The sequence below is a fragment of the Daphnia magna genome, linkage group LG3 (genome assembly GCF_020631705.1).
Source record: "Daphnia magna isolate NIES linkage group LG3, ASM2063170v1.1, whole genome shotgun sequence".
Taxonomy (NCBI): Eukaryota; Metazoa; Arthropoda; class Branchiopoda; order Diplostraca; family Daphniidae; genus Daphnia; species Daphnia magna.
The window spans coordinates 387,564-412,370 of record NC_059184.1 but is presented as its reverse complement, the minus strand read 5'-3'; the positions used below and the strand labels follow the sequence as shown (position 1 = coordinate 412,370).

At 41.4% G+C, this 24,807-nt stretch overlaps 2 protein-coding genes across 4 annotated transcripts; both read right to left on the bottom strand.

The window, feature by feature from the left end:
* Positions 1-2,855: 2,855 nt before the first annotated feature.
* LOC116919179 (transient receptor potential channel pyrexia) lies at positions 2,856-7,399 on the bottom strand. 2 transcript variants are annotated; one of them, XM_032925105.2, is made up of 3 exons: positions 6,249-7,399; positions 3,957-6,167; positions 2,856-3,883 (listed from the first exon to the last, which is right to left on the bottom strand). In XM_032925105.2, exons 2-3 carry the CDS (start codon positions 6,031-6,033, stop codon positions 3,009-3,011), a joined length of 2,952 nt encoding a protein of 983 aa, XP_032780996.2. In that variant the 5' UTR covers positions 6,034-6,167; positions 6,249-7,399; the 3' UTR covers positions 2,856-3,008. The 2 variants fall into 2 exon arrangements, with proteins under 2 accessions (XP_032780996.2, XP_045027419.1); XM_045171484.1 differs by having other exon boundaries at positions 2,856-3,607.
* A 153-nt stretch (positions 7,400-7,552) lies between these two features.
* LOC116919178 (sterol regulatory element-binding protein 1) lies at positions 7,553-12,248 on the bottom strand. Of its 2 annotated transcripts, XM_045171482.1 has the most exons (14): positions 12,013-12,248; positions 11,831-11,913; positions 11,218-11,769; positions 11,010-11,152; positions 10,819-10,930; positions 10,545-10,749; positions 10,248-10,435; positions 9,867-10,162; positions 9,402-9,750; positions 8,941-9,317; positions 8,725-8,851; positions 8,231-8,398; positions 8,004-8,142; positions 7,553-7,927 (listed from the first exon to the last, which is right to left on the bottom strand). In XM_045171482.1, exons 1-14 carry the CDS (start codon positions 12,074-12,076, stop codon positions 7,713-7,715), a joined length of 3,018 nt encoding a protein of 1,005 aa, XP_045027417.1. In that variant the 5' UTR covers positions 12,077-12,248; the 3' UTR covers positions 7,553-7,712. The 2 variants fall into 2 exon arrangements, with proteins under 2 accessions (XP_045027417.1, XP_045027418.1); XM_045171483.1 differs by lacking the exons at positions 11,831-11,913; positions 12,013-12,248 and having other exon boundaries at positions 11,218-11,437; positions 11,512-11,653.
* Positions 12,249-24,807: the final 12,559 nt, after the last annotated feature.

Below are 24,807 nucleotides of genomic sequence, written 5' to 3'. Positions count from 1 at the left end.
TACATGATTTCGATTCAAAATTGAATGAATATCACGTAAATCGAGTTTATTTTTCCATTAGTCCTATACTTTTTTAACTCAATGTAAAAAACGATATAAAGGTGGTGCGCTAACAGCACTTTGATTTCGTTTTGGTTTTAAACGCCTGGTTTAACGAGAAAACCAATGACTTATTCAAAATCAGCGTTTCATTTTGATTATACTCTGTAACTGTTGTCGAATTCCAAGAGAGGTCGTTTTTTGAAGATTTTGACAAAAGTGGGAAGGCTATACCCTTCCCACTTTTTCATTTTTGGCCAAATTTTGAATTTGGCTTAAAATACATGATTTCGATTCAAAATTGAATGAATATCACGTAAATCGAGTTTATTTTTCCATTAGTCCTATACTTTTTTAACTCAATGTAAAAAACGATATAAAGGTGGTGCGCTAACAGCACTTTGATTTCGTTCTGGTTTTAAACGCCTGGTTTAACGAGAAAACCAATGACTTATTCAAAATCAGCGTTTCATTTTGATTATACTCTGTAACTGTTGTCGAATTCCAAGAGAGGTCGTTTTTTGAAGATTTTGACAAAAGTGGGAAGGCTATACCCTTCCCACTTTTTCATTTTTGGCCAAATTTTGAATTTGGCTTAAAATACATGATTTCGATTCAAAATTGAATGAATATCACGTAAATCGAGTTTATTTTTCCATTAGTCCTATACTTTTTTAACTCAATGTAAAAAAAGATATAAAGGTGGTGCGCTAACAGCACTTTGATTTCGTTTTGGTTTTAAACGGCTGGTTTAACGAGAAAACCAATGACTTATTCAAAATCAGCGTTTCATTTTGATTATACTCTGTAACTGTTGTCGAATTCCAAGAGAGGTCGTTTTTTGAAGATTTTGACAAAAGTGGGAAGGCTATACCCTTCCCACTTTTTTCATTTTTGGCCAAATTTTGAATTTGGCTTAAAATACATGATTTCGATTCAAAATTGAATGAATATCACGTAAATCGAGTTTATTTTTCCATTAGTCCTATACTTTTTTAACTCAATGTAAAAAAGATATAAAGGTGGTGCGCTAACAGCACTTTGATTTCGTTTTGGTTTTAAACGGCTGGTTTAACGAGAAAACCAATGACTTATTCAAAATCAGCGTTTCATTTTGATTATACTCTGTAACTGTTGTCGAATTCCAAGAGAGGTCGTTTTTTGAAGATTTTGACAAAAGTGGGAAGGCTATACCCTTCCCACTTTTTCATTTTTGGCCAAATTTTGAATTTGGCTTAAAATACATGATTTCGATTCAAAATTGAATGAATATCACGTAAATCGAGTTTATTTTTCCATTAGTCCTATACTTTTTTAACTCAATGTAAAAAAAGATATAAAGGTGGTGCGCTAACAACACTTTGATTTCTTTTTGGTTTTAAACGGCTGGTTTAACGAGAAAACCAATGACTTATTCAAAATCAGCGTTTCATTTTGATTATACTCTGTAACTGTTGTCGAATTCCAAGAGAGGTCGTTTTTTGAAGATTTTGACAAAAGTGGGAAGGCTATACCCTTCCCACTTTTTCGTTTTTGGCCAAATTTTGAATTTGGCTGAAAATACATGATTTCGATTCAAAATTGAATGAATATCACATAAATCGAGTTTATTTTTCCATTAGTCCTATACTTTTTTAACTCAATGTAAAAAACGATATAAAGGTGGTGCGCTAACAGCACTTTGATTTCGTTTTGGTTTTAAACGCCTGGTTTAACGAGAAAACCAATGACTTATTCAAAATCAGCGTTTCATTTTGATTATACTCTGTAACTGTTGTCGAATTCCAAGAGAGGTCGTTTTTTGAAGATTTTGACAAAAGTGGGAAGGCTATACCCTTCCCACTTTTTCATTTTTGGCCAAATTTTGAATTTGGCTTAAAATACATGATTTCGATTCAAAATTGAATGAATATCACGTAAATCGAGTTTATTTTTCCATTAGTCCTATACTTTTTTAACTCAATGTAAAAAAAGATATAAAGGTGGTGCGCTAACAACACTTTGATTTCGTTTTGGTTTTAAACGGCTGGTTTAACGAGAAAACCAATGACTTATTCAAAATCAGCGTTTCATTTTGATTATACTCTGTAACTGTTGTCGAATTCCAAGAGAGGTCGTTTTTTGAAGATTTTGACAAAAGTGGGAAGGCTATACCCTTCCCACTTTTTCATTTTTGGCCAAATTTTGAATTTGGCTTAAAATACATGATTTCGATTCAAAATTGAATGAATATCACGTAAATCGAGTTTATTTTTCCATTAGTCCTATACTTTTTTAACTCAATGTAAAAAACGATATAAAGGTGGTGCGCTAACAGCACTTTGATTTCGTTTTGGTTTTAAACGGCTGGTTTAACGAGAAAACCAATGACTTATTCAAAATCAGCGTTTCATATTTCCCATTAATTCAAGATTTTTTTTCCAATTAGTCCTATTCTTTTTTAACTAGACTTAAAAACCAAAATAATGTTGATGCGCTAACTATACTTTGTTTTCGTTTGTTTTTTAAACGGCTGGTTTGACGACAAAACCAGTTACTTATTTTGATATTAACACGTTTTTAAATTAGAGCTCAAAAGCGCCATTTAAATTTAAAAATAAACAAGTCCCTGGATTGAGAGGCAGAAAAAAGAAAAAACCCAAACAATCATTGTTCCTGATGAAAAATAAAACCTATCCGGCAACGGGGTTTGGCTTTGGAGGGGGAAGGTATCAAAGAAATGCGGCCGACGAGATGAGAAAAAAGAAGGGGGGGGGGGACGTGTCTGGAAGAAAATTGGTGTCAGTGGAGAATAAACATGTGTGAACTGGAATTCGTTAACCTTCATTACATATAGATATTTAATGTTATAACAGAGAAAGTGTAGAGCAAGAAAGGAAGGGTAGTTGGATTTACAAAGGGTTGCCAACGAAAGGCAACGATCATTTTGGGGACATTAACAGGGAAAATTAAATGTTAAATAAATCGTATTACACTAATTCAAAAGAACTAATATTTTCTTCAGTCATCGAGCGATGGCAATAGGGTGTTCTCTGCCAATCCTCTGTGGATGTGACCGTATCTTCCAATCCTGTAAGTTCCTTTTTCAATGCCGTGTTCATCACAATTATTTGAGACATGTAATTCTGAAAGAGATCGTCGACACGGTTAAGCACTTCCTTCAAGTGGTCTTCACTTATGGGGTCCAACGGCCGTTTTATCGGCGTTCCAGTGGAGGTAACATTTTGTAGGTTATTTGTCTTTGTATTAACCATTTTGTTGATGGCAATAGCCAACAGACCTTCTTTGATGTCGGGTGGAAAGCAATGATCACGTGGGTCGTTCGGCTTGAAATTGTAAGTTCGTTTAGCCTTCGGTGAAACCACGAGCACTTTACGTTGCAGGCATTCACGTTTTGAAAATTTTGCCCTTTTGCTATGAAAATGGATAAACCAAGGAAAGAAAACAAAGATTTCCATACGTGCAATTTGTTTTGTTAATCTGACAAGCCGATCCAAACCGGCCGAATTCTGTAGACCTTGAATGTCGGAGACGGCCAAACCGACGAGTAAGTTCATCAGAACGATAACTATAAATAGAACAAAGGCGAGGAAAATCAGATGAGTTGTGCCCACGTATTTGATATGATCGTCACTCTCGTAAAACGTTTTCTCATAATCGATCTCGCCCGTCATCATGACTATTGCCTTGAGCAGTGCTTCGGGCATCCGGGAGAAGGATTCCGAATGAGGAAACAGAACGGCGAATCCCATTGCAAAGCCAATAATGAGACTCATATAGGCCAGCAACAGTTTAGCAATATTCCATGCAACGGTCGTAAACATTTGCACGTACAAACCAAATACTGATTTAAAAAACAACAAGAGAATGAATTGCTACGAAACAAAAATAACTAAGTATAACGTGGCATTTCTTACCAGGGAACCGCCCGACATGCATCATCAGGTTACACCAACTCACGATAATAACTACGGCGGCCAAGTGATGTTGCCAATCACTGTGATCTTCACCTGCTTCCTTAAGGTTTGAACGAAGAAGGGTGAGGACCATTCCGACGATAGAAAAGAGTTGAGCATAGTTCTCCGGATCTCTGGCGTATTCTGTTGGATTGCAATGCAGCTGGAAGAGTTCCTTACAACCTGTTGCCGAACCCCAAATGACCGTCAGGTACCACAGAGTATTAGCGTGCAACTGGTTCTTTGGCTCGCATAACGATGAATTGCTATTCAAAGAGCAATTAGTGACACTGGCGTTGTTGACGTACATTGAATGGATGTTGAGTGACAATGATAGAACGTAACAAGATTGGAAGAGTAGGGAGAGGATAAAGACAGCCCGGATTTTCATCCATTTTAAATGGAGAAAAGCTCCAATGACGGGATGTTGGAGAAAGTGACGTTGATCAGCGGCAATTAGCGACTTCAGCATGGCCATTTCCCCCGCATGTTGTTGGTTGCCTCTGGGCACTAACACCCTTAAATCCAGTCGCAATTCGCAATCCAGATCGGTTGGATCGTGACTTGCTATCTCCACTGCCGAATCCAATTTGCGTTGAATGGCTTGTAGGGCGTTTGGAACTCGGCGAGCGACTAATTCCAATGCCGTATTCCCTTCCCGGTTTTTAATCGACAAATCGGTACCCGACTTAATGAGGAAAGCAGCAAGCTTTGAATTCTCATTGATTGCCGCAAAATGAAGAGGTGTTTGTCCACACTGATTTTGCGCATTGACGTTGGCTCCATTTGAAATTAACAATTTGACGACATCTATCGACCGACGGCATTTGACGGCTGCACTGTGAAGAGGTGTCTCCTTCATGTGGTCGAAAACGTCATGCCGTGCCCCGTTTTCTAATAACACCGCAACCGATTCCACCGATTGACACAACGCCGCCAAATGCAAAGGTGTCCGACCATCAGCTTCTTGCGTATCGATTTCCATCTTGCTGGCCTGCAAAAGCAACCGGATGCATGCGACTTTGCCATTAAAAGCGGCCAAGTGAAGTGCTTTCATCCGTCCATCACAAACGGCACGAGTATCTGCCTTGTTCTCCAGGAGCAATTTCAAGCAGTCAGCATCGCCCTGGACAGCAGCTACATGAAGAGGCGATTCACTGTTAACTTGTACGCTGTTGACGGCTGCACCGGCCGCAATTAGTCGAGTGGCGCAAGCCAAACTTCGGGACCGAACGGCCAATACTAATGGAGACGTGCTAACCTTAGCATTTACGTCTGCTCCTGCCTTCAGGAGTGATTCAACAGACTCGATGCACCCGGAAGCAGCAGCACAACACAGCGGAGTTGCTTCATCGTTCACATCCCAGACGTTAACTACAGCACCGTGTTTAACTAAAAGATCGATACAAACAGCGGCTTCGGCACCAGGCCAACTGGCTGCGTAATGAAGAGCACTTCGGCGCATCAAATCAGTTGATTTAGCTTCGCCTCCAAGTTCTAGAAAAAATTTTAACATTGCTTCCCGTCCTTTGAGTGCGGCATAAAGGACGCCAATGTTTCGGCATTCTTGCGGCATTTTTTTCCAAACCGATGCGTCCTTTGAATCTCTAAGAACGATTTTGGCTGAGCGAACGATGGCCGGATCTTTGGGGATCAATAATTCATCGATAGCTAGGGCCAACACTGATTGGGGCCAAACGCATCCAGCTGTTGGCGAAACTTCGTCCACCAAATCGCGAACAGCAAAGCTTTCACTGCGATTAAAGGCCGTCTGACTCCAGTCGGATTTCATGGGTATGTTTTTCAATGATTGTTTCGTCGCGTTTCCTGAGGCTCCCTTTTTTTTCAGCACCGACATTTGCGATTCACTGTTTAGGGCCCCCTGAGTCACAAGTTTTGGTCTGCCGGGCTGTTGTCGTTGGTAGGCAATTTGTTTAGCAGTCAGCGATTTGGTGGATAAACCATTTTCTTTTCCATCGGTGTCATCATCGGAATCATCTTGTTCAACGATTTTTTTATTTGTCAATTGGTCAGACATCTCGATTCAAGATGACTGACTCTGATTTCGGGTAGACAACAACAATAAAACAATGCAGACTATTCAACATCTGCGGCCAACCAACTTGATGTGCAAAGGACGACTGCGTCTAAGAGAACGGAGTTCCGTGTTTCCTAAAAAAACCACCAATGTCGAAAGATTTACTTTTGAAATCGTGCACGTCGACTTTGAGGCAAAAGATTTCGTTATCTTACAGGATAGGTGCAGAAGTGTTTCCCTGTTGTGAAACGGGAAGCTTGCGGCCAAGGAGGAAGGGTGTAAAACACACTCCAACTAGCATTTTTAGAGCTACATGTTGTTCTTCACTTTTCATTAAAAGCAACGGTTAACCTCAAACTATGAAGTGAATTAAAATTTTTTTAAATAAAAATATGGCAAGAATTTGTAAATCCATTGTACAGACAAGACTTAGCCTGCACATTCCGACTTGCTTTGGATTGGCCGTAACATTGTACCTGAATACACTCGATCCCCAACTTTTGGGGATCGTAGAAAATATTCTTTAAAACAATAAATGTATGGATTAGAAGATACATTGGTAAAGTATACATTGGTGCATTGTGGCAACCAGGAAGTCCTTTTCGCCATTTATCATACATAAAAACTTGTTAGAGCAATTTTTATGCACTTATGAGTTCAAATAAAACAGAAAATCTAAAAAAAAAACTACTGCTGTTGGAAATGAAACTGATTACAGAGATGCTGGTCCCTTGAACTGAAACAAAGAACTAATACTGAGAAAAACATAACAGTCCTTTTACGCAATCCCCTCACCCAACCACCATGTCGCTTTTGGTAAACTGACACAACATCACTTTCAAAAGGTTACTCCATGAAAAGAATGTAGTAAAACGTGGCGAACACGTATCAAACAAAATTAAATTTCATCGCTGAAAACATCCTTTCTTTTTTTGGTGACCCAAAATCCAATAAATTTACAATTTAGAAGAATAAATCATGCAATGCAACAAATAATATAAGCAAACATTTGGAAAATAACTAGCAAAACTCTAGACAGAAAACATTTACCGGTAAATTTAACGAGTCGAGACCATCGCCATCTTTCCTGCCCATCTTTCTCAATTAAATAACAGATCAAATTTCACATTGATATTGTTATTTAGGTGTAATATCACTGGTGAAGGAAACTACGGCTTCAAAATACAGCATTCCATATAATGAATGAATGTTTGTTAAAGTAATTTTACCTAGTTTTACAAAGTCTAGTTTTAAAAAGAATACACAACAGATTGGGTACTTTTGCCAGCTCAAGTTCTTAAATGAGTCTTACAGAGATGCCAATTTTTAAAATAACGAATACTTGACCCTCCAGCATCAGCATGGCCTCAGGGGTTAGGCCGATGTGCACTAAATTTTTATAATTTGAGACTTACAGAGAAGAAAATAAATAAAACCAATATTTGTACTAGCTTTTCAGAATGTGCTTACTTAAAAATTTGAGGCGTTTCTAAGAAAAGACGAAAAATTCATTGATGCATTTACATAGAGAGGTTTGGTTTTATTTCAATTAACAAGTATTTTGTCGTACGATTTACAATCTATCCATCGAAAATGTAGTTTTTGTATAATGAGTGATGACACCAGGCGAACACACACGCAGCACAAAAATGATTAGGTGATTAAATATAGAATTAATGTCAAGTCGAAATGGATGTACCGATTGCTTTCATTAAGCTATAACAATCCTGTAACCGCTTCTTATCGCCAATGCGTTCCAACGTTCGTGCCGCTTCAATCAACATGCCAGCTCTCTCGCCTGGCGATGAGAGTAACGGAGCAGGTAAATGGCGACAGGCCATATACAGCGCTGTTGCGTGTTCTCGTTCGCCGGCATCCAAGAACGCATTTTTACCTGCACAGGCATGTCAGCAAAAACCACCAAAAGATGTAAACTGGCACATCTAAAATTGGATGGCAATGTATATTACCTTTGCTGCCGCAAATGACAGACTGTTTGTTCTGCCGATAGCGAAGCGTACGATCCAGTAACTGTTGTGTTCGATCAGGCGCCGCACCAGCCATCATCCTCAACGTTGCTTCATGCAAGAATACTCTCGAAAGAGTACTCTGCAAGAGAAAAATATTTAAAATGAAAATAAAGAATGACCTAATGGCAAACTAAGTGACATCTCCGGACAAAAGTGGTAAAACTCACGGGCAAATGTTGAACTAGTTTTTTCAAACTAGACAAATCTTCTTGGAATCCTAATAAGACAGTAGGTCCTGCTACGTAATTGACGTCCATGTTGTTCCTTTCAAAATCTTTTTCCCATAGCGCTGTGCGAGTCTCCAACAGCCAATCGCTGACGAGTAGTTGAGCAGCCTAAACAAAACGGGCACGTGTCAACTTGAGTGGCAGTCTCAACTACTAACACACTAAATTCGAAGGTCGTTCGTACGGAAAAGATAAGAGAATCAAGAATAGCGTTGAAGAATCTCGGCTGGCATCCCGCGTTGCACTGCCGAAGCATTGCTCGAAACAAATCATTCACAACGTGCAATGCAACTACAATGCACACGGGCTACCCCCAGTGTGTCGTTTCCGTGGAAACGAATCTAACAATTAGCCAACGATGCAGGACGGATAGGAAATAGAAGGAAAAGTGATTAAAAACTGCATGCGCTTTCTCTCTCTCGCTCTCTCTATACCTGAACCATTAGTTGTGGGCTCTTGTGAAGCGAAACTTGGAGAGACTCTTTCAGACGACAGCCAGCCAGAGAGCATTGCTGAATAATGGATGCGGGATCAGCGCCGCGTAGCAACAACCGCCGAGCCCTGTCATAGGAAATGCCGAAAAGGAAATGGTCGATTAAGGCCCGTTGATGACTACGTCTGTAAGACGAGATGACGCCATCTCCGCTTACCTGTAGGCACCCAAAACGGCATCCAGTAGTGGGTCTCCTTGCGTCAGTTTAGGATAAGCTTCTACGCGAGCGTGCAATTGCTCTGCCTTGTCCTCTTCGCACAGGAGCCAATAAGAGGCTACAGCCACTATGGCAGCCCACCATCCGGCTACCTCGTCACCGACACCCAGACCTTGAATAGTGGAAGGCGGCAAAAGCGACGAGTCATTACTGGGCGAGACTGCGGCTGTTGCATTCTCCATCAGCTGTTGGGAGTAGCTCAACGCATCGCCGGTTTGCGCCCGACGTGAAGGTTCCACATCGCAAGCGTCACCGACACGTTGACCGGGCGAAACTAGAGTCAGCAGCGCTTTTTGTAGGACGTGCTGACGATAGACCTGCAATGTAAGTATATATGTAACAATAATGTACAGTTGCTATGAAAAAAATAATAATAAATAAATAAAACGATGTGAACGTACCTGCATGGTAAAGGCCAAAGGATCCGACTTGTTGCTCAGTGATGTGAACAAAGTTGAGGGACAATCGTCATACTCCCAGTGGTGACTAAGGAAGAAACGATAACCGGCCGGGCTGCACAGCCACTGAAGACGAGGAGGGGCGTTGCCGTTGAGAGCCTGGCAGATTTGACGGGCGCGTGCTAAGTAGAAGCGAGCACACAGAAAGCCTCGCCCACTAAACGAGTGTTTGGTGCGTAGTGCCAGATGAATGTAAATATCGGCTTTGGACATGGCACTCAGAGCGGGACCAGCAGCTTCGCCGAGATTTGTAGCCGACAGCGCCAAAGCCAAACCTCGATAGCGCTCGAACCTTAAAAGAGCAATATTATAACGTACAGCCAAACAGTCCCAGTCACCAATAGGGGATTTCCTCTGTCAAATGCTTGACCTATCAATTCTGACGCAAATCAGAAGATCTCAAATTACCAGTAGTGGCTGTTGGGATCAATAACGTCCTGCTGACTAAGATGCAGCTGGTGAAGTTTGTGAAAACAAAGAGCCGCTTCCGCTAGAAATTCACGGGCTACTCGGCGTTCGTCGCGATTCGGGAAAAGTTTGCCAACACGGCCGCTGAGAAAACGAGCAAATCCGAAGCGATGCAGCAGCTGGCGCCAGCAATTCCATCCGACACTAGCCACAACATCGACTTTAGACACGGGAACTGTTCGACCTAAGGCGCAAAGCGCTTGACGGTAGTGAGTAGCTGCAGTTACGTAGTTTCCCTATATTTGGTAAGACAATAACAGAAGAAAACTTTAAGGTGGAATCAAGACAGGAGACCGCAAAATAACAAGTCTTTGAAAGTACGTTGTTCATGTCGTAATCGGCTTGTTTCCTCTGTCTCCAGTAGAGCGATGCTGATTTACTCTGCCGCTCTATGCACGGCTCTCCATGAACCAGAGTACGGAGAAGGACAATTAAGAAAACAAAAATGTTGATGCTCACAGCTGCAACAGAGATGTACCAGCCGGAATCTTCTACAATATCGAGAGGATCTAGAATTGAAAACAAAATAAATGGACAAATTTATTTTGATTAAAAAAAAAAAAAAAAAAAAAGGAAAGAAAAAAAGAGATCTCATAACAAACGAACAGTCTCACTTACCAGCTTCAAGAATGACACGGCCAGACGGTTTAGTGTAATGGGAAACGGCCGAGTCGGCGTGCGATAAGAGGTTGCCGAATGGGTTGAATGCGAATACGGCCAACATCATCATACAGAGAGCAATGCGCGAACGATCCAGCATTGATCGAGCAATAACGTTGCCAGGTGACACCATGCTTCCATCGATGGCAAACTCATCATCAGACTACAGATACACCAAAGCAGTTGATACAAATTTACTACCAGCAAGAAAATAAGGAATTTCGTCGTTTACCGAGGCCGCGTAGGTAAGAGGAGATCCGCTACCAAAGCTGCTAGGTGGCGATTCGGCCAACGTTGAATTTTCCAGTGATCCCGGAGGTGTAATATCCGACGGAGGACTATCCCTATATTTTTTAAGAGACATCTTTAAAAATTTTGTTTAAATTTCAAATAAAAATGCCTAAGTAGTTTAGGTAAATTTACATTGAGGCTGTCAATAACCCATTGACAGTTTGCTTTTGCGAAGCCATCTTTAACGCCATATTCTCCTTGATTAGTTTTTGGTTCATTTGTTGAAGGTAACGAACATATTCCAGGGCCTTCCTCAAGATGGCCGATTTGCTCATCTACAAAACAAAAAGTTACAAATAAATGACAACTGTTTTTTTATGTTTTAAACTGCAGTTATTACCTTTGCTTCTTCTCCTGCTATGAGATTTTTCAGTTCAAGAATCTTGTCATTGATGCTGTTTCGATATCTCCTTTCAATGGCATTGTGTGAACTTTTCTTGATAACAGGAGGCCTGTCAGATGGGCTTGGAGGGTTGGAATTTCCATTGAACATGTTTGTAGATCCCAAAACAGAAGAGTTAACATTGACAAGCCCTCCATTAGGTTGAACGGTGACCACACTGTTGTAGCCAAAAGTATTGCCCAATATCAGAACACCCAAGGATGAAGAGTCAACTCTAATGGGGGTCCCTACACTGCTTTGTTGGTTGGCTTTGTTCACCAGTACAGGCTGTGCCGGTTGAATATGTTGTGGTGTAGTTTTTGCCGGGACAGGGGTTGCCTTGGACACAGCTTGTGGTGAAATTGCTGGAACTATTTTGGCCACTGGAACGGTCTGAAGCAACCTTTGTTGAATTGGTTTTGGTTCCACAACAGGAATTGGAATGATAGTTTTTTGGGGTGCGACAGTAGGTTGGATAATGGCAGGTTTCAGGAGGTGAAAGTTGTCACCCTAGGAAAAAGAAATAAATGTGTAAATGAGCTGCAGTTCTTTCAGCGTGCCTTGATCTTACCAGTGGGGAAACAGGACCAAAGGATGAAAACAAATCTTCACCTGCCAAGTCTATAAGTTCAGAATCCTCGTGAGGAAACAACTCTATAGAGATTGACGAATATTTAGTTTGATTGCTTCCAGTATAAACAAATATGCAAGACGTCATCCAAATAAATGGAATGGTCAAACCCTCTTATTTACCTCCTAAATCGGAAGGAAAGTTGAGTTCCAAATCCATATCGTCGGTACGATTTGACGTATCCATGGCTCAAATCCTCGACACAGCGTTTAGTCTTTAATCACGACGTACTCAAAAACATGACCACAATATTCGATTGAAAAGCCGAACAAGACTGAAGAGTATTTTGTCGTTTGGAATTTTACAAAAACAACGTCAACTCATCGGTCGACTCACTATTGCAGAATGCACATAAAAAGTAGGCGGGGCATTGAATCACGCCAGTTCCAATTCGTCCAATGAGAATCAAGCAGAAGTACATCGTACGATGTATTTTGTATGTCTTTCTCTCCAGCAACGTTGCCTATCTTTTGTTTTCATCCGAATAACTTGCCCAGCAGCCGCCCAGCAAGGGCAAATCTAATGATTTGTGTGTGTGTGTTTTATTTCATTTCATTTGCCCTTGCGCAACGCGCTGGCTGTATTATTATAACCGTAGATATCTGTATTTAACGTAGGAAAAATGATGGATATCTCCAGGCAAAATGCCCCTCTATTTTTGACCAACAGGAGAGGTGGGTTCTCACTCAGCTGTTTTGCCTGAAACACAACGTTCAGGGCGACATATACGGCAGTGGGGAGAGGCGCCGTTGGCAATATGTAGTAGGGGCGCAGTTCTATTTTCATTTGACCTGAGCTAGCTGACGCATTTCCTCGTGGGTTTTTCCTTTCTACGGAAATCTAGTTTTCGCACAATGCAACAGATAATAATAAAGCCGTAATGACATCCGTTTGACTTGTCGACTGATTCAAAGAGTCATCCGAAAAGGAACAAACTAATTCAATCCAGAGAACCGGTATAGCACTCCTGTCCGATTGACATGTACTGCTATAAACTAGGATGTACACGTTCAGCCCCCGCCAGTTGAAGACGATCCAATTACTAAAGTCGAACAAAACAACAGGAAAAGAGACGTCTCGTTTTCCGTTTCTGTCGCCTGGACGACGAGCGACGAGAGTTGCACAGGCGGACAAAAGTTTCTATTTTACCTTCACCATGTACGTAACGAATAAGACATACTTGAGGATATGTGAACGTTGCAGAATCAGTCGTGCGCGCACCTTTTCAAATAATGCCACAGTAAGGCAGTAGCGGAACTTTTGACGGGAGTAATTAAGAAATGAGACTTTTGTTTCTCTGCAACTTCGCATCTATTTATATTTTTCCCGATTTGCACAGCGTCATAAAAATTGATTTGATTTGGTAAGCCAGAAAAATGTAATGAAATACAACGCCCCAAACGTAGCGATTGACACAAAAATATTGTCCGAATAACACAAAACGTCTAATAAATCGAGCAATAAATACATTTATTCGTAAATGCGTTTTGGCTACAGGATATATTCGCCTCTCGTCTTTCATTAATTTGGACATTATCCTTGTCGAATGATTGCAAGTCGAACGAGAATGAAAAGGCCGTGTTCGACAATCGAATCGTCACACGAAGACTAAGAACCAATCTCTCACGCTAGTTCATTATCGTTTATGAGACCCGTCTAATCGACGATGCGCTTTACACGTACGTAGGTTATTAATCACATAACGGGACGTGAGTCGTACCCTTCCGCTTTTATTTTATTCGCGTTGTTCACATACAAAAACGATCACGAACGTACATCTAAAAATCCACATTCCGATTCGCAATGGATAAAACGAACGGTACGGGACAGGCATCATAAACGCAACATACATCGTCTTCATTACCTTGTTGATGGATTCTACATCCATCACTTCCAGCAGTTCGTATTTTACGTAGCGTGACCCTTGCGCTGTTACGAATACAAATTTGATTCCTTTTCTTAAAAAAGATAAAGAAGATGCGCTGGCGTCACGTGATGTCGGAGTTATGTGACCGCTCTCCTTAAAAACAAAACACATAACGGAATAAAATGGCATTCCATTCAACTAACGAGAGCGGAATGAACTTTTTGACGCGGGCACAAAACTGCGAGAACGAAATGTCCACAGAGAAAAGAAAAAAGAAAACCGAGAAATAATGGCGAGATAAAAGAATGGAAAAGAGCAAACGACGTGGAAACGGCCCTTTGACCTAAATGTAAAACTGGCTGATATCTATGCCGTGACTGCCTAGCGATTGTCTGTTGTTTTTTGTTTTGTTTTTTCCGCCTCTTTGCGTCATCTACCGACTTTCAGTTCTTTTATTTTTTTTTTTCTCACAAGAGAAATCATCGCCCCATCGCTTGGCATTTCACATTTCTCGGTTCGGCAGGGCAGCCGCTGGTTGTTGGGTCGTCTTCATTGGCTATTTTAGCAAATAAACCGATGTTAAATATGTGTCTGTTATTAGCTGACAAACCGATCCCGCATCTTATATCACCTTGTTATTAGCGGCTCCAACCGCTAATAGTCAAATTTTATTAGCTGTTGGAGTCGCTAATAACAAGGCGATATCATACAAATATTCTTAGATACTTGAACCTATTTGCTGTTCCAACCGCTAACAAAATGTATTTATTAGCTGTTGGAGTCGCTAATAACAAGGTGATATCATATAAATATTCTTAGATTCTTCAACCTATTTGCTGTTCCAACCGCTAAAAAAATGTATTTATTAGCTGTTGGAGTCGCTAATAACAAGGAGATAAGGTAATAACAAGCTAATAACAAGCTAATAACGGCCGTATAAGGCCGTTTTCCTTTTTTTTTTCAGTGCTTTCACGCTATAGCGTTCACGAGGAAGGAAATGAATTTAACTTTTTGTACGAAATACAGGTAAACGGTGTCTCGCGCCGTGTGGCGCTTCGACCGTGCTCGGAAGGGGCTGCGTTAACGTCGCCCCCGGAGGGGGCCCCGACGTTAAACGCAAGCGCCCCTCCCTCGTGAACGCTAAAGCGAGAAAGCACAGAAAAAAACAAGAAAAACGGACCTTTTCTGGCCCTCTGATTGGCTTGGCAAGCAAGTCAAAACCGTCTTTGTTAGCGGTTGGAACAGCAAATAGATTCAAGAATCTAAGAATATTTGTATGATATCGCCTTGTTATTAGCGACTCCAACAGCTAATAAAATTTGACTATTAGCGATTGGAGCCGCTAATAACAAGGCGATATAAGATGCGGGATCGGTTTGTCAGCTAATAACAGAGACATATTTAACATCGGTTTATTCGCTAAAGTAGCTAAAGAAGAAACCCCCTGGTTGTTGATGCTGAAACAATGAAAGGAGATATCCATAGATGTTGTTGTGTGGCGCCACCATCCCGCCTTGAAACCCTCTGGTGATGATGTGTACCCATTTCTTTGTGTGTCTGTGTCGTATAAATGAGTCGGGTGCGCTCATCTTGTCACTAAACGAATAGCGCGTCTACGCATCGTCCGCTTGTAAGGAAATACTTGCGGACGATCCGGTTTCGTTTGACGGCAAATTCCGATGGCCGTCATATCTGACCGCCGTCTCAAAAGACGGCGAGATTTAAAAGAAAAGGGGCCCGGATATATTTCTATATAATATCTACGGTAAAAGTACCATGGCTGACCGAACACAACTCATTGAAATCTCGCATCTCTTTACGTCATCGTCTCGGCAATTAGAATGTCGTCACACACAAAAATAAATATAATCAAAAGACGTTCATTTGACGGGGAATCAAAATTAAAGGTAACACACTATTTTCAGGCGGGTCCTTTTTCTCTGCGGCGTTGCTACAAACTGGGCACGAACTATCGTCTCTAATCCAATTAAGAATCACGAATGTCCCTATTTTTTATTCGGCCGACGAGTGTTTCACGATGTGACCATCTCTAGAGGGATGTAGACGTCGACGGCTGAACCCTTAGCTATTGCCGTATGAGCGCGTGCAAGATGCCACAAGGATCCGTGTCACTGTCGCATGTGATTGGCGTGACGGTACACGCCGCCTGGCTAATAGTCTTCGTGTCGCTGCGTGTGGTCGTGTTCGCTCATCCATTATTACATCTCTTCTATATACACACAGACCGTCTACAAAGTCAAGCCTGATCATTCGACACACATCAACCTCCCGCTATCCGTGCACAAAGAAGATCGTGATTCTCATCAGACTGCTGTCGATAGATTTTTTCTTTCTCCCGTTCACTTGACGCCTAACAAATAAATCACAATTCATTTGAATTTGTAAAAAGCTGACGACATTTCACAAAAAAGAGATCGACGCAATTATATATATGCGTTTCTTATTCTTTATCCTGCACGGCTTTTCAAGGTATATAACATTCACAAACGGGAAAAATCAATGTTCCAACGATAGTTGCTTGTAGGCCTTGGTGATGCACCGCTGTCTTTCGCTCTGTTATTCTTCTGAAGTAAACAAACACGCTCGCAAATGGTGTAAGCTCAAACCGAGCGTGCTCATTTTTTCCCGTCCTCACTTACCCTAATATCAACACAAGATATATGGCCTACTATTGAATCTCTCAATCACTCGGTGTGTGCACAGTTAGGAGCAGAAAAAAAAAAAAAAAAAAGGATCAGCTCCTTGTCGTTCCTCACGACCTTATACATACATAGAGGCCCTTTAACAGTACGTCTCCGCTTTCAGATGTGTCAACAACAATGAGCTCGTGAAATCCCCCCCTTCGCATTTGCTTTCTTTAGCTATACGTTGCGAAAACAAAACAAAAAACAAAAAAAGGCATCAACCAAACAAAAATGGCTACAGACTGTAGATGGATCCAGCCTTAAGAGGGGGGAAAATAAACATTGCGATCCCTCTTTTCCTTAATAATTCATAAAGCAATAATCATTTTCTACTGCGCTTATGTTTTTAATTTCACGGGAAATTGAGTTGATGTAGAAACGCCTGTCTCGGACGGCACATTGTTTGAAGAACAAATGCCAAAAAACCTACAGGGAAACAACAAAAAGAGACTTTCAATTAATGATCAAGTTCTCGGTTTAGTTGGGGAGACACCAATCAACAAGCAAAATTATGAGACCCTATTCACAGATCGCTAAACCCCATGTTTATGTTAAGTTTTCTAGCCCCTGGCGATGACACCAGAAATGGTCTACAAGTTGGCGATGTTTGACGGTATAAGTTGTTCGGGAGTCCCGGAGTCCGTCTCTTAGGGACCACACCCAAAGACGTTGGCCCACCCCGAACACGAGACGATATAAAGCAAAACAAGAGACTTTTCACGGCCGTGGAATTGTCTCCGAGGTTTCGTATTGTTGCAATTTGAGAGGATTGTCTCGGCGGTGCCCACTTGATCCGCTTTGAAACGAACAATAATAACCAATCTGCTGCGTATATATGCGCAGCGTAACACAGCCAGACATGTCTAATGTCACGTGTGGATGAAGCATCGGAATTAAAGATTCCCTAGTGCAACATTGCTTGTTTGCGTTTGCAATGCTCATTCCATTAACAGCACATATACAGAGGCCCTTTCGCGTTTATGCATAGATTCGATCGCTGCAAAGCCCTTCTGGAGACGCCCTTCGCTCGGCGCTGTTGCACGTACAAAACGAACCGGTTTAACGGAGCTCGATGCAAATGATAAGACATTTCAGTTTCCACGTCAAACAATTTCACAAAGCTGAAAAGAAAAAAAAGAAAAAGAACCACTGGGTCATAAAGTTTCTTAAAATGCAGCCATCAATTAAAATTAAGAGCCTCGATAAGGACAAGTGTGCACAGCCTGTTAGAGATGAACTGTCTTTTACGTTGAAAAGGCTTTTATTTGTTAGCCAGCCATTCACGTCTCTGTTCACGTGGACAACATAACTCCGCAATCCGCTAACACGTCCAGCAAAATGGAAAATATTCTTTATTCGTGTTTTGTCGCAATGAATGCAGCGATGTATACAACACAGTCGTGCCTTGTTTTGATTCGATTGCTGCAGGCTTACAGCCGATCGGTGCGTGTTGGTGCTCACCTGATATTTGTAGAGAGACCTGTCGATCAGGATTTGTACGTTACACATGTTTCGGCAGAAGCCCGCGCTCATGGCTGCCTTGTGTGAAGATAAGACACACAACTACGTGTATAGTTATCGGGATTGAGGGGGGGGACTTCAATTCTTCTATAGCCTGTCTACACCTACTACATTGCTCACAAAGTTTTCTCCTTCCATTGTTATTGACTCTGTACTATGGCGATTGACTCTACCATTCCTTATAGTCAGCCATTTCTCTTTGTTGGCCGCTCGTTATTCTTCGTTTCTCTCTTTTTGTGTATGTGTGTGTTACATCTAGACTTGCGTGAAAACAATAGAGACGAACAAACCAAGAGTATACGCAGATATATAACTATATAACGATCGTGGTTGCCAACGGCCATCTCTCCTAATTCTCCGAAGATTGCAAGAGGAACACAAGTTGAGCGTGCTAGGATACAAATCAAACGAAACCTGGGGGCCACTTTTTCAATGAGCTAATTCAAGTTGACAGGCAGCCATGTACACATAAGTGAATTAGAAGAAGAGCGGACCTTGTCCAGACGTCCAATTCATACGCTAATATTTTAGCTCGCCTGTTTACATTTCAGCAGATCCACGACGTATAGTCGTGCAACTCTGAAAAACAGAAGCAATTCAATTGGCTTGTCAATGACATGGCTGCATTTAGTATAATACAGCCCGTTCGAAAGCCTTTGATGACGGCCATTCGATTGCTGTGTACTTTGTTTCAAATGTGGGGACAATAAGTGGGGGCCAACAGTCTGCTGAGATACACCCATCGACAAGATAGTTAACGAGTGATGATCACTCTCGCTATGCCGGCAGCATCCAAAAGATCAAACGGAATCATCGATGGCGAATGGAGCAGTACGTTCGATTGGGTGTTTAGTAATGCGAATCGCATAGTTGATTAGAACTCGGCGAGTTACAGCACTCGAAAATTGAAGTGAGACGATGAAACAAAAAACACGCGGGATGTCATTTAGGGCAGAAATCCGCGGGAGGGAACGATCGTAAATGTAAACAAACATGCGGTTTTTTTGTTTTCGATTATTGATGGAACTTGTACATGGCGCAGAATCGACGTCATCAAGTGGCTATACTCTCCTTGTGTCTTTAGCTAGAGAATCACACCAATTGAGTACGTTTCAAGTCATCGCTTTAAGGTCCTCTTTTTAGCGGCTAATGCCGAGTTGCATTTCCTTTTTTAAATGCCGAACTGAAGCCCCCCCAAAAAGACGCACCTCATGAACATGTAGGATTTTGACGTATTCCCTTTTTTTCCATTTTAGCTTTTGCCACATTACAGTATCGACGTAACGCATGGCAATTAGAGCCGGAGTCAACGAGGACTTATTATCTGCTTGTAAAAAAAAAAAAAATCCGTGAAAAAAAAAATAAAATAAAAGTTTTTTTGTTGCCTTGGGTTTTTTTTTTTGTTTTTTTACCCTCCAGTGTATGTATGCGCGTTCGTATTCTTTTATTTCCCCTTTTTGCCATCTTGATGAACAATAGCTTAAACGTACAATGAATGAGTCCACGATATGGAACGCATATGAGAGCACGAAAAGGGTGTGGCTGTATGAAAAGGGGAAAGACGAAAAAGGTGGAACGCCTAATATTTTTGGATGGCTTCATTTACATTTCAACATGTTCGTCATCATCTTGTAGTTTACTTTTTGTTTTGTTTTATTTTTTACTCCATTGATTCATTCAAAAGATGGAAGAATAGAGAAAAAGGGATAATCAATCAATTATTTGGACTTGTTGGCTGATTACGACTGCCTTTTCCTTTACAATGAAAAAAACGATGGAAAACAATTGGATTGAGAACGTCAAGAAATAAGAAAAAGTCGATGACCTCCCTTTTGCGGGGATGGCCATTGAAACAAACCGGAGGAATGAAAACATGTCACGACATCGTTTAATTTCGTCCAGTCGAGTGGAAAACCTTTCACTGTACGTTCGTTTCACTTTCTTACCGGGCATGGTATTTACATATCGACGAAACAATAGCCTGTTTGGCTATTCTTTTGACATAAAATAGAAAAATGCAAAAAAGAAAAAAAGAAAAAAAAGTTTAATCATCGCATTCGCTTTGCCGTTTTCAATCGCAAGCCCCGCCCAACGAAAAACGAGAGATGACAAACAAATGGTACATTTAAATGGATAGTGGGGGTCACGCAGTGTAAAAAGACATCAGTCTTTGCATATCGTTATACGAAATTCAAATGACTTGCAGAGGCACGCCACCATATATTCATAGGGATTTACATGATGGGCTAAATGGAAATGCGGACCGTCGTAACGTCTCGGTTCGTGAGTTCGGTTAGGACAGGGAAAAGAAAAAAGAGGCCCTGCTACTCGTCGATAAGAAGAAGGAAAAAAGAGGAACCACTTAATTCTTCCTTGACCGATGGAGAGCTCTCTCGGCGCAATCGTTGCATGATTGGCCCATTTAAAATCAGAACATACATGGCGGTGCGCTGCGCATTGCAATCTTACCTCCGAATCGCCATTTGCCATCATGATGAATGATTGCATCCTCTAGCCCACATATAAACAATTCAAAATACATCGGAATCTGCCCTATTCTACGCTCATCTCGGTGAAACAGTCAAATATATTTTTTTTTTTAAAGGGGGGGCTTTAAATACCATTTATGCCATTACAAGTGCGCGCGACGTAGGAATAAAGTCGTGAAAAGGAACAAGTCATCGATCAGAAAAGCTCGCGCTTGTTGAGGCCGCATAAAACTTTTGTTTGTGTGAGTTTTTGTTCGTTACAGCTTTACGTTGTTTATTTTTTTTTTTACGGGTTGGGAAGCTCGCGATAAATTGTTGTCGTATAACAATAAAATAAAAAGGAAGACCCTCCCGCTTTTGAAAAACAAACTCATTTTTTTGTTGTTGTTGAATCGTCATCACGCTGGACTCGTGAATATATTTATAAGAAAAGAGGATTACACAGACATACAAAAGAGTTATTATCATACGAGAGAGAGAGAGCGAGAGAGAGGAACTAAGGATAAATGGGTCTGTCCCAAGTGGACAACGGAAGAATGAGCCACGGTGAGACGGGCAAAAAAAAAAAGACCTTGCAAATTTTAAGTGAGGCGACATTTCATCAATTTTTCACCTGTACGTGAGATGCCATTCGTCGTAACGTGTAGCTGCACAACTCAATGTGATTGCTCTGTAACTAGCAAAGATAAAAATTCAAAGCGAATTCGTTTTTAGCGGTGGGCACTCTTCGATCAATGGTTAAGGGCAACACAACAAACGAACGAAGGCAATCTTATCGTGAAAGGCGTGCGAAATCAAATGTTGGTAGACTGAAAGCCAATGATGGACGTAAAGGACGACACAAAACAGATTGGTTTTTTAGCTGAAACGTTTGAATTGCATCTTACACACATGAAGCTTTTGTGCTGTTGTCCATTTGTAACGTGCAAACAAACCGGGACCGAATCCCGCCGGGGCTTATTACATCATCTAGGATTTACTATACACACTGACTGACGCTTCTCTCTCTCTGTGTGTGTGTGTGTGTGTGTGCATGCTCCAATGTCTCTATGTACACACAGACCAAAGACCATCACGTTCATTCTCCTTTCTTCTTCTTCACCGCTGTCCAAACTGTCCAGTGTGTGCAGGGCAAGGCGTCAAATTAGCGCCTCTACATGTGTGTGTCTGTTTGATCAAAAAGACTTGGACTCGGCGAAGAAAATACACGAGCAAACATGCCGTGTGTACCTAAAAGAGAACTTCTTTTCAAGTGTCAATAGATGAGGCGCCAGTCTCTACAATAATCGAGTCCTGCCCAGTTTATAATAAACAAATATTTCCTTTCTTTTTTTTTAAATGTTGACAATTGCTCGAATGTATTAAAAGGGCGAAATGGTCGAAAGCGACGAAAAAAGAGATGGCGACAAAGAGTGTGCAATAAATTTATGTCCGTTCGAATGCGGCGAGACAGTCAGGAAAAAAACAAACAAGCGGCACCAGTTGGCGCTAGCAGAAAGAGATAAATGAGCGACGAAATAAAGAGCAGTTTGTAACAGTCAACTCAGCTCGTCGTTGTTACTCTTTCACCTATTTTGCTGCTCGGCATTCGAATTGTGTGACAAACAACTCGATGTCGTTGAAATTTCGAAAAAAGAAAAAGGTCCAACATAACCGTATTATAAACAGGGAATAATAAATGATTTCCAAGTTCATTCCATCCACGAAAATGAATGAAGCAAATAGAAAAAAAATAAAATAAACAAGGACATCCATCAGCGCAGATTTACATCTGCACGCATGCCAGTCGAGAATAAGGAAGCAGACACGCAAATAAAGACATCAGACATTTCAAAAACTATACACAGAGAAATGTAGTTTGTTTTTCTTTTGCTGCAAACCCTGTCCGCCCCATGCAACCCCGCGCTACAGCAAAATTGTATACCTGATTACACAGCGTGTGTGACTCCACCCATCTAAGCATAGCTCTACTAGACATACATGCGCTACTACATTGCCACGATCCAGCACGAAACACAGTGTACTACGTATAGTCCGCTCGTCTTTGTATATAAGTTGGACGTGTACGCGCCGACAAGACCCCAGTCGTGCTGTCGGTTGCCAACCGGTAAGTCACGCCACACCCCAAAACATTGCAAAGGGGACTTGGAAAAAAATAGATGTTCCTTTTCTTATTTGTGTGTGTGTGTGGTGTCTGTGTATGTGTATGTGTTCCCCCGCACGTGCGTTACACCAAGAAGAAAAAATATAATAATTCGCCAGCAAGATGAACGGGAATATTTGTTGAAGGCGAAAAAAAAAAAACGTTCGTCACATCTTTTGATGTGCCTAGCGGGTCCAAATTTAGAAAGAAGAACCAAGATGAAAAATTCCTCGCCTCGGCTGATGGTTTGCGGGAGAGCTAAAGAGACGAACCGAAACGAATGAGCCACCGTCGAAAAAAAAAAACTTTTCAAACTCGCAACGTATTTTTAAATTTTACAAATAAGAAAAGGGGAAAAAAAAAACTACTCCTCGATTCGGATATCGAATGCGCCATTTTCAGTTGACGTGTACACGACACGGCATAAAAAAACAGCAGTTGCTTATCTGCTGTGTCCTTATACCGCCGGCATCTTCTTTGTTTTTCTTAGCTGCCAAGAGGAAAAGAAAAGGAAAGAAAACCGAGCAAGGCACCACAAGCCGGCCGGTAGATCTAAACTTGGAAACCGTTGAAACAAACAACAAAAATACAACAACGACGAGCAAAGAAGAGGACGGACCAAATACTCGGATGTCTATTTCTCTCTGTGGCTGACGCTCGGTGTGCGCTCCTGTGTTAGTCGGCCGCGTGACGAGGCCCAGTTCAGCCCGTGAAAAAGACAAACAAAAAAAGGCAGCGGATGTGAAATTGCGAAGGCGACTGGCCGCAGCATTGAACACACACCAACAAAAATGTGTTACATGTTTTAATCGAGTTTCCCTGTGGTTTTGCTCCGTCTCTTCTTCGAAAAGCGTTTGACGGACAGCGTGCATCTATTGAAAAGAAAACTTGAGCTCTGTGCCACAGAGCAAGATTTACAACCTGATTGTTGGTGCTGGATCATCGCCTACTTGCCTCTATCTTGCCTACTGCTATAACCCATCGAAAAGAGGTAAGTGTGACGGGTAACTCAACGAAGGATTACTCGAGTGGCCTGTATCGGACGGCCAAGTGATGACGGATGATGACATCGTATAGGTCAAATATTCAACGGGATCCTACACATACACACACAAAAGGGGGGGGATCAAGTCAAATTTATATTTGGAAAGGACCTCAAATTTGTCATGAAAGGCCTTTCCGTAAAAAAATAAAAACATGGGTCGCAATCGGAGCGATCTGAATTCCAATCCATCTCGACCCTCAGACGCCGTTGCCCCCGCGCTTATTTCAAGCTGAAAATAGACGGAAGCGAAAAGACGTGCCACGACACACTGGCAGTGCGCTCGCACACCATTAGGGATGGATTCAGTTCACTTTTAAATGAATCGAAGGCTATTGGCACAAGAAGAAACTCAAAAATTAGGGGAATGATGACTTGATATTCAACTTTGACAGCTAGCTTGGATCAAAGTCTTAGTTGAATATCATCGTCTTAAGTTGATTTACGAAAAGCGACCGAGAGCTGATGGCAGATGAAACTATACAATTTTTACCCTATCCGTTTTAACCTTTAGTTTTTGTTTCTTAGCGTGGGCAGCAAACCTTAGCACAGACAGAGAAGCAGAGTCATTCGAAATGCTCAAGTGCGCATTTTTAAATACCTCATCAAGTCCCTGAACGGCCACTCGTCGTTGTTGCATTGTAGAGCAACGATCTGCGGCGATTAGAATGAAACTAATCGTTCGAATCCACCGATTCCTGGACTATCTAGCCCTGACAGGGAAAAACTATTTGCGGGGATTTCTGATGGCTTCACCATCGGAAACAATTCAAGAAAACGAGGAACACGAGCAGCTTATTCTGCCGCGACATCTTTTCCCTATGTCTAACAGCTCATCTCGCAATAGCCAACCATTAACAGAAAAGAGACACAGAATCGAGTCGCTTAGACGTCGAATCGTCAAAGGAAACCAACGTGGGTTCGCTGTACGACCCAATTCAGATCAACAAATTGAAACATAAATAACAAAAACGCCAATTCCAAACGAATTAGGAAGAGAATTCAAAGCGCCAATAGGCAGAGTGTTTAGTATTGAAATCAAACAATTCATATGCAACGAACCTATTTAGCCCTCCTTTTCTATGTACAGATTGAACATAGAAGAAATAGCTAACACTCGTATTTCAATCTTTAATTAGGTTAGTGAATA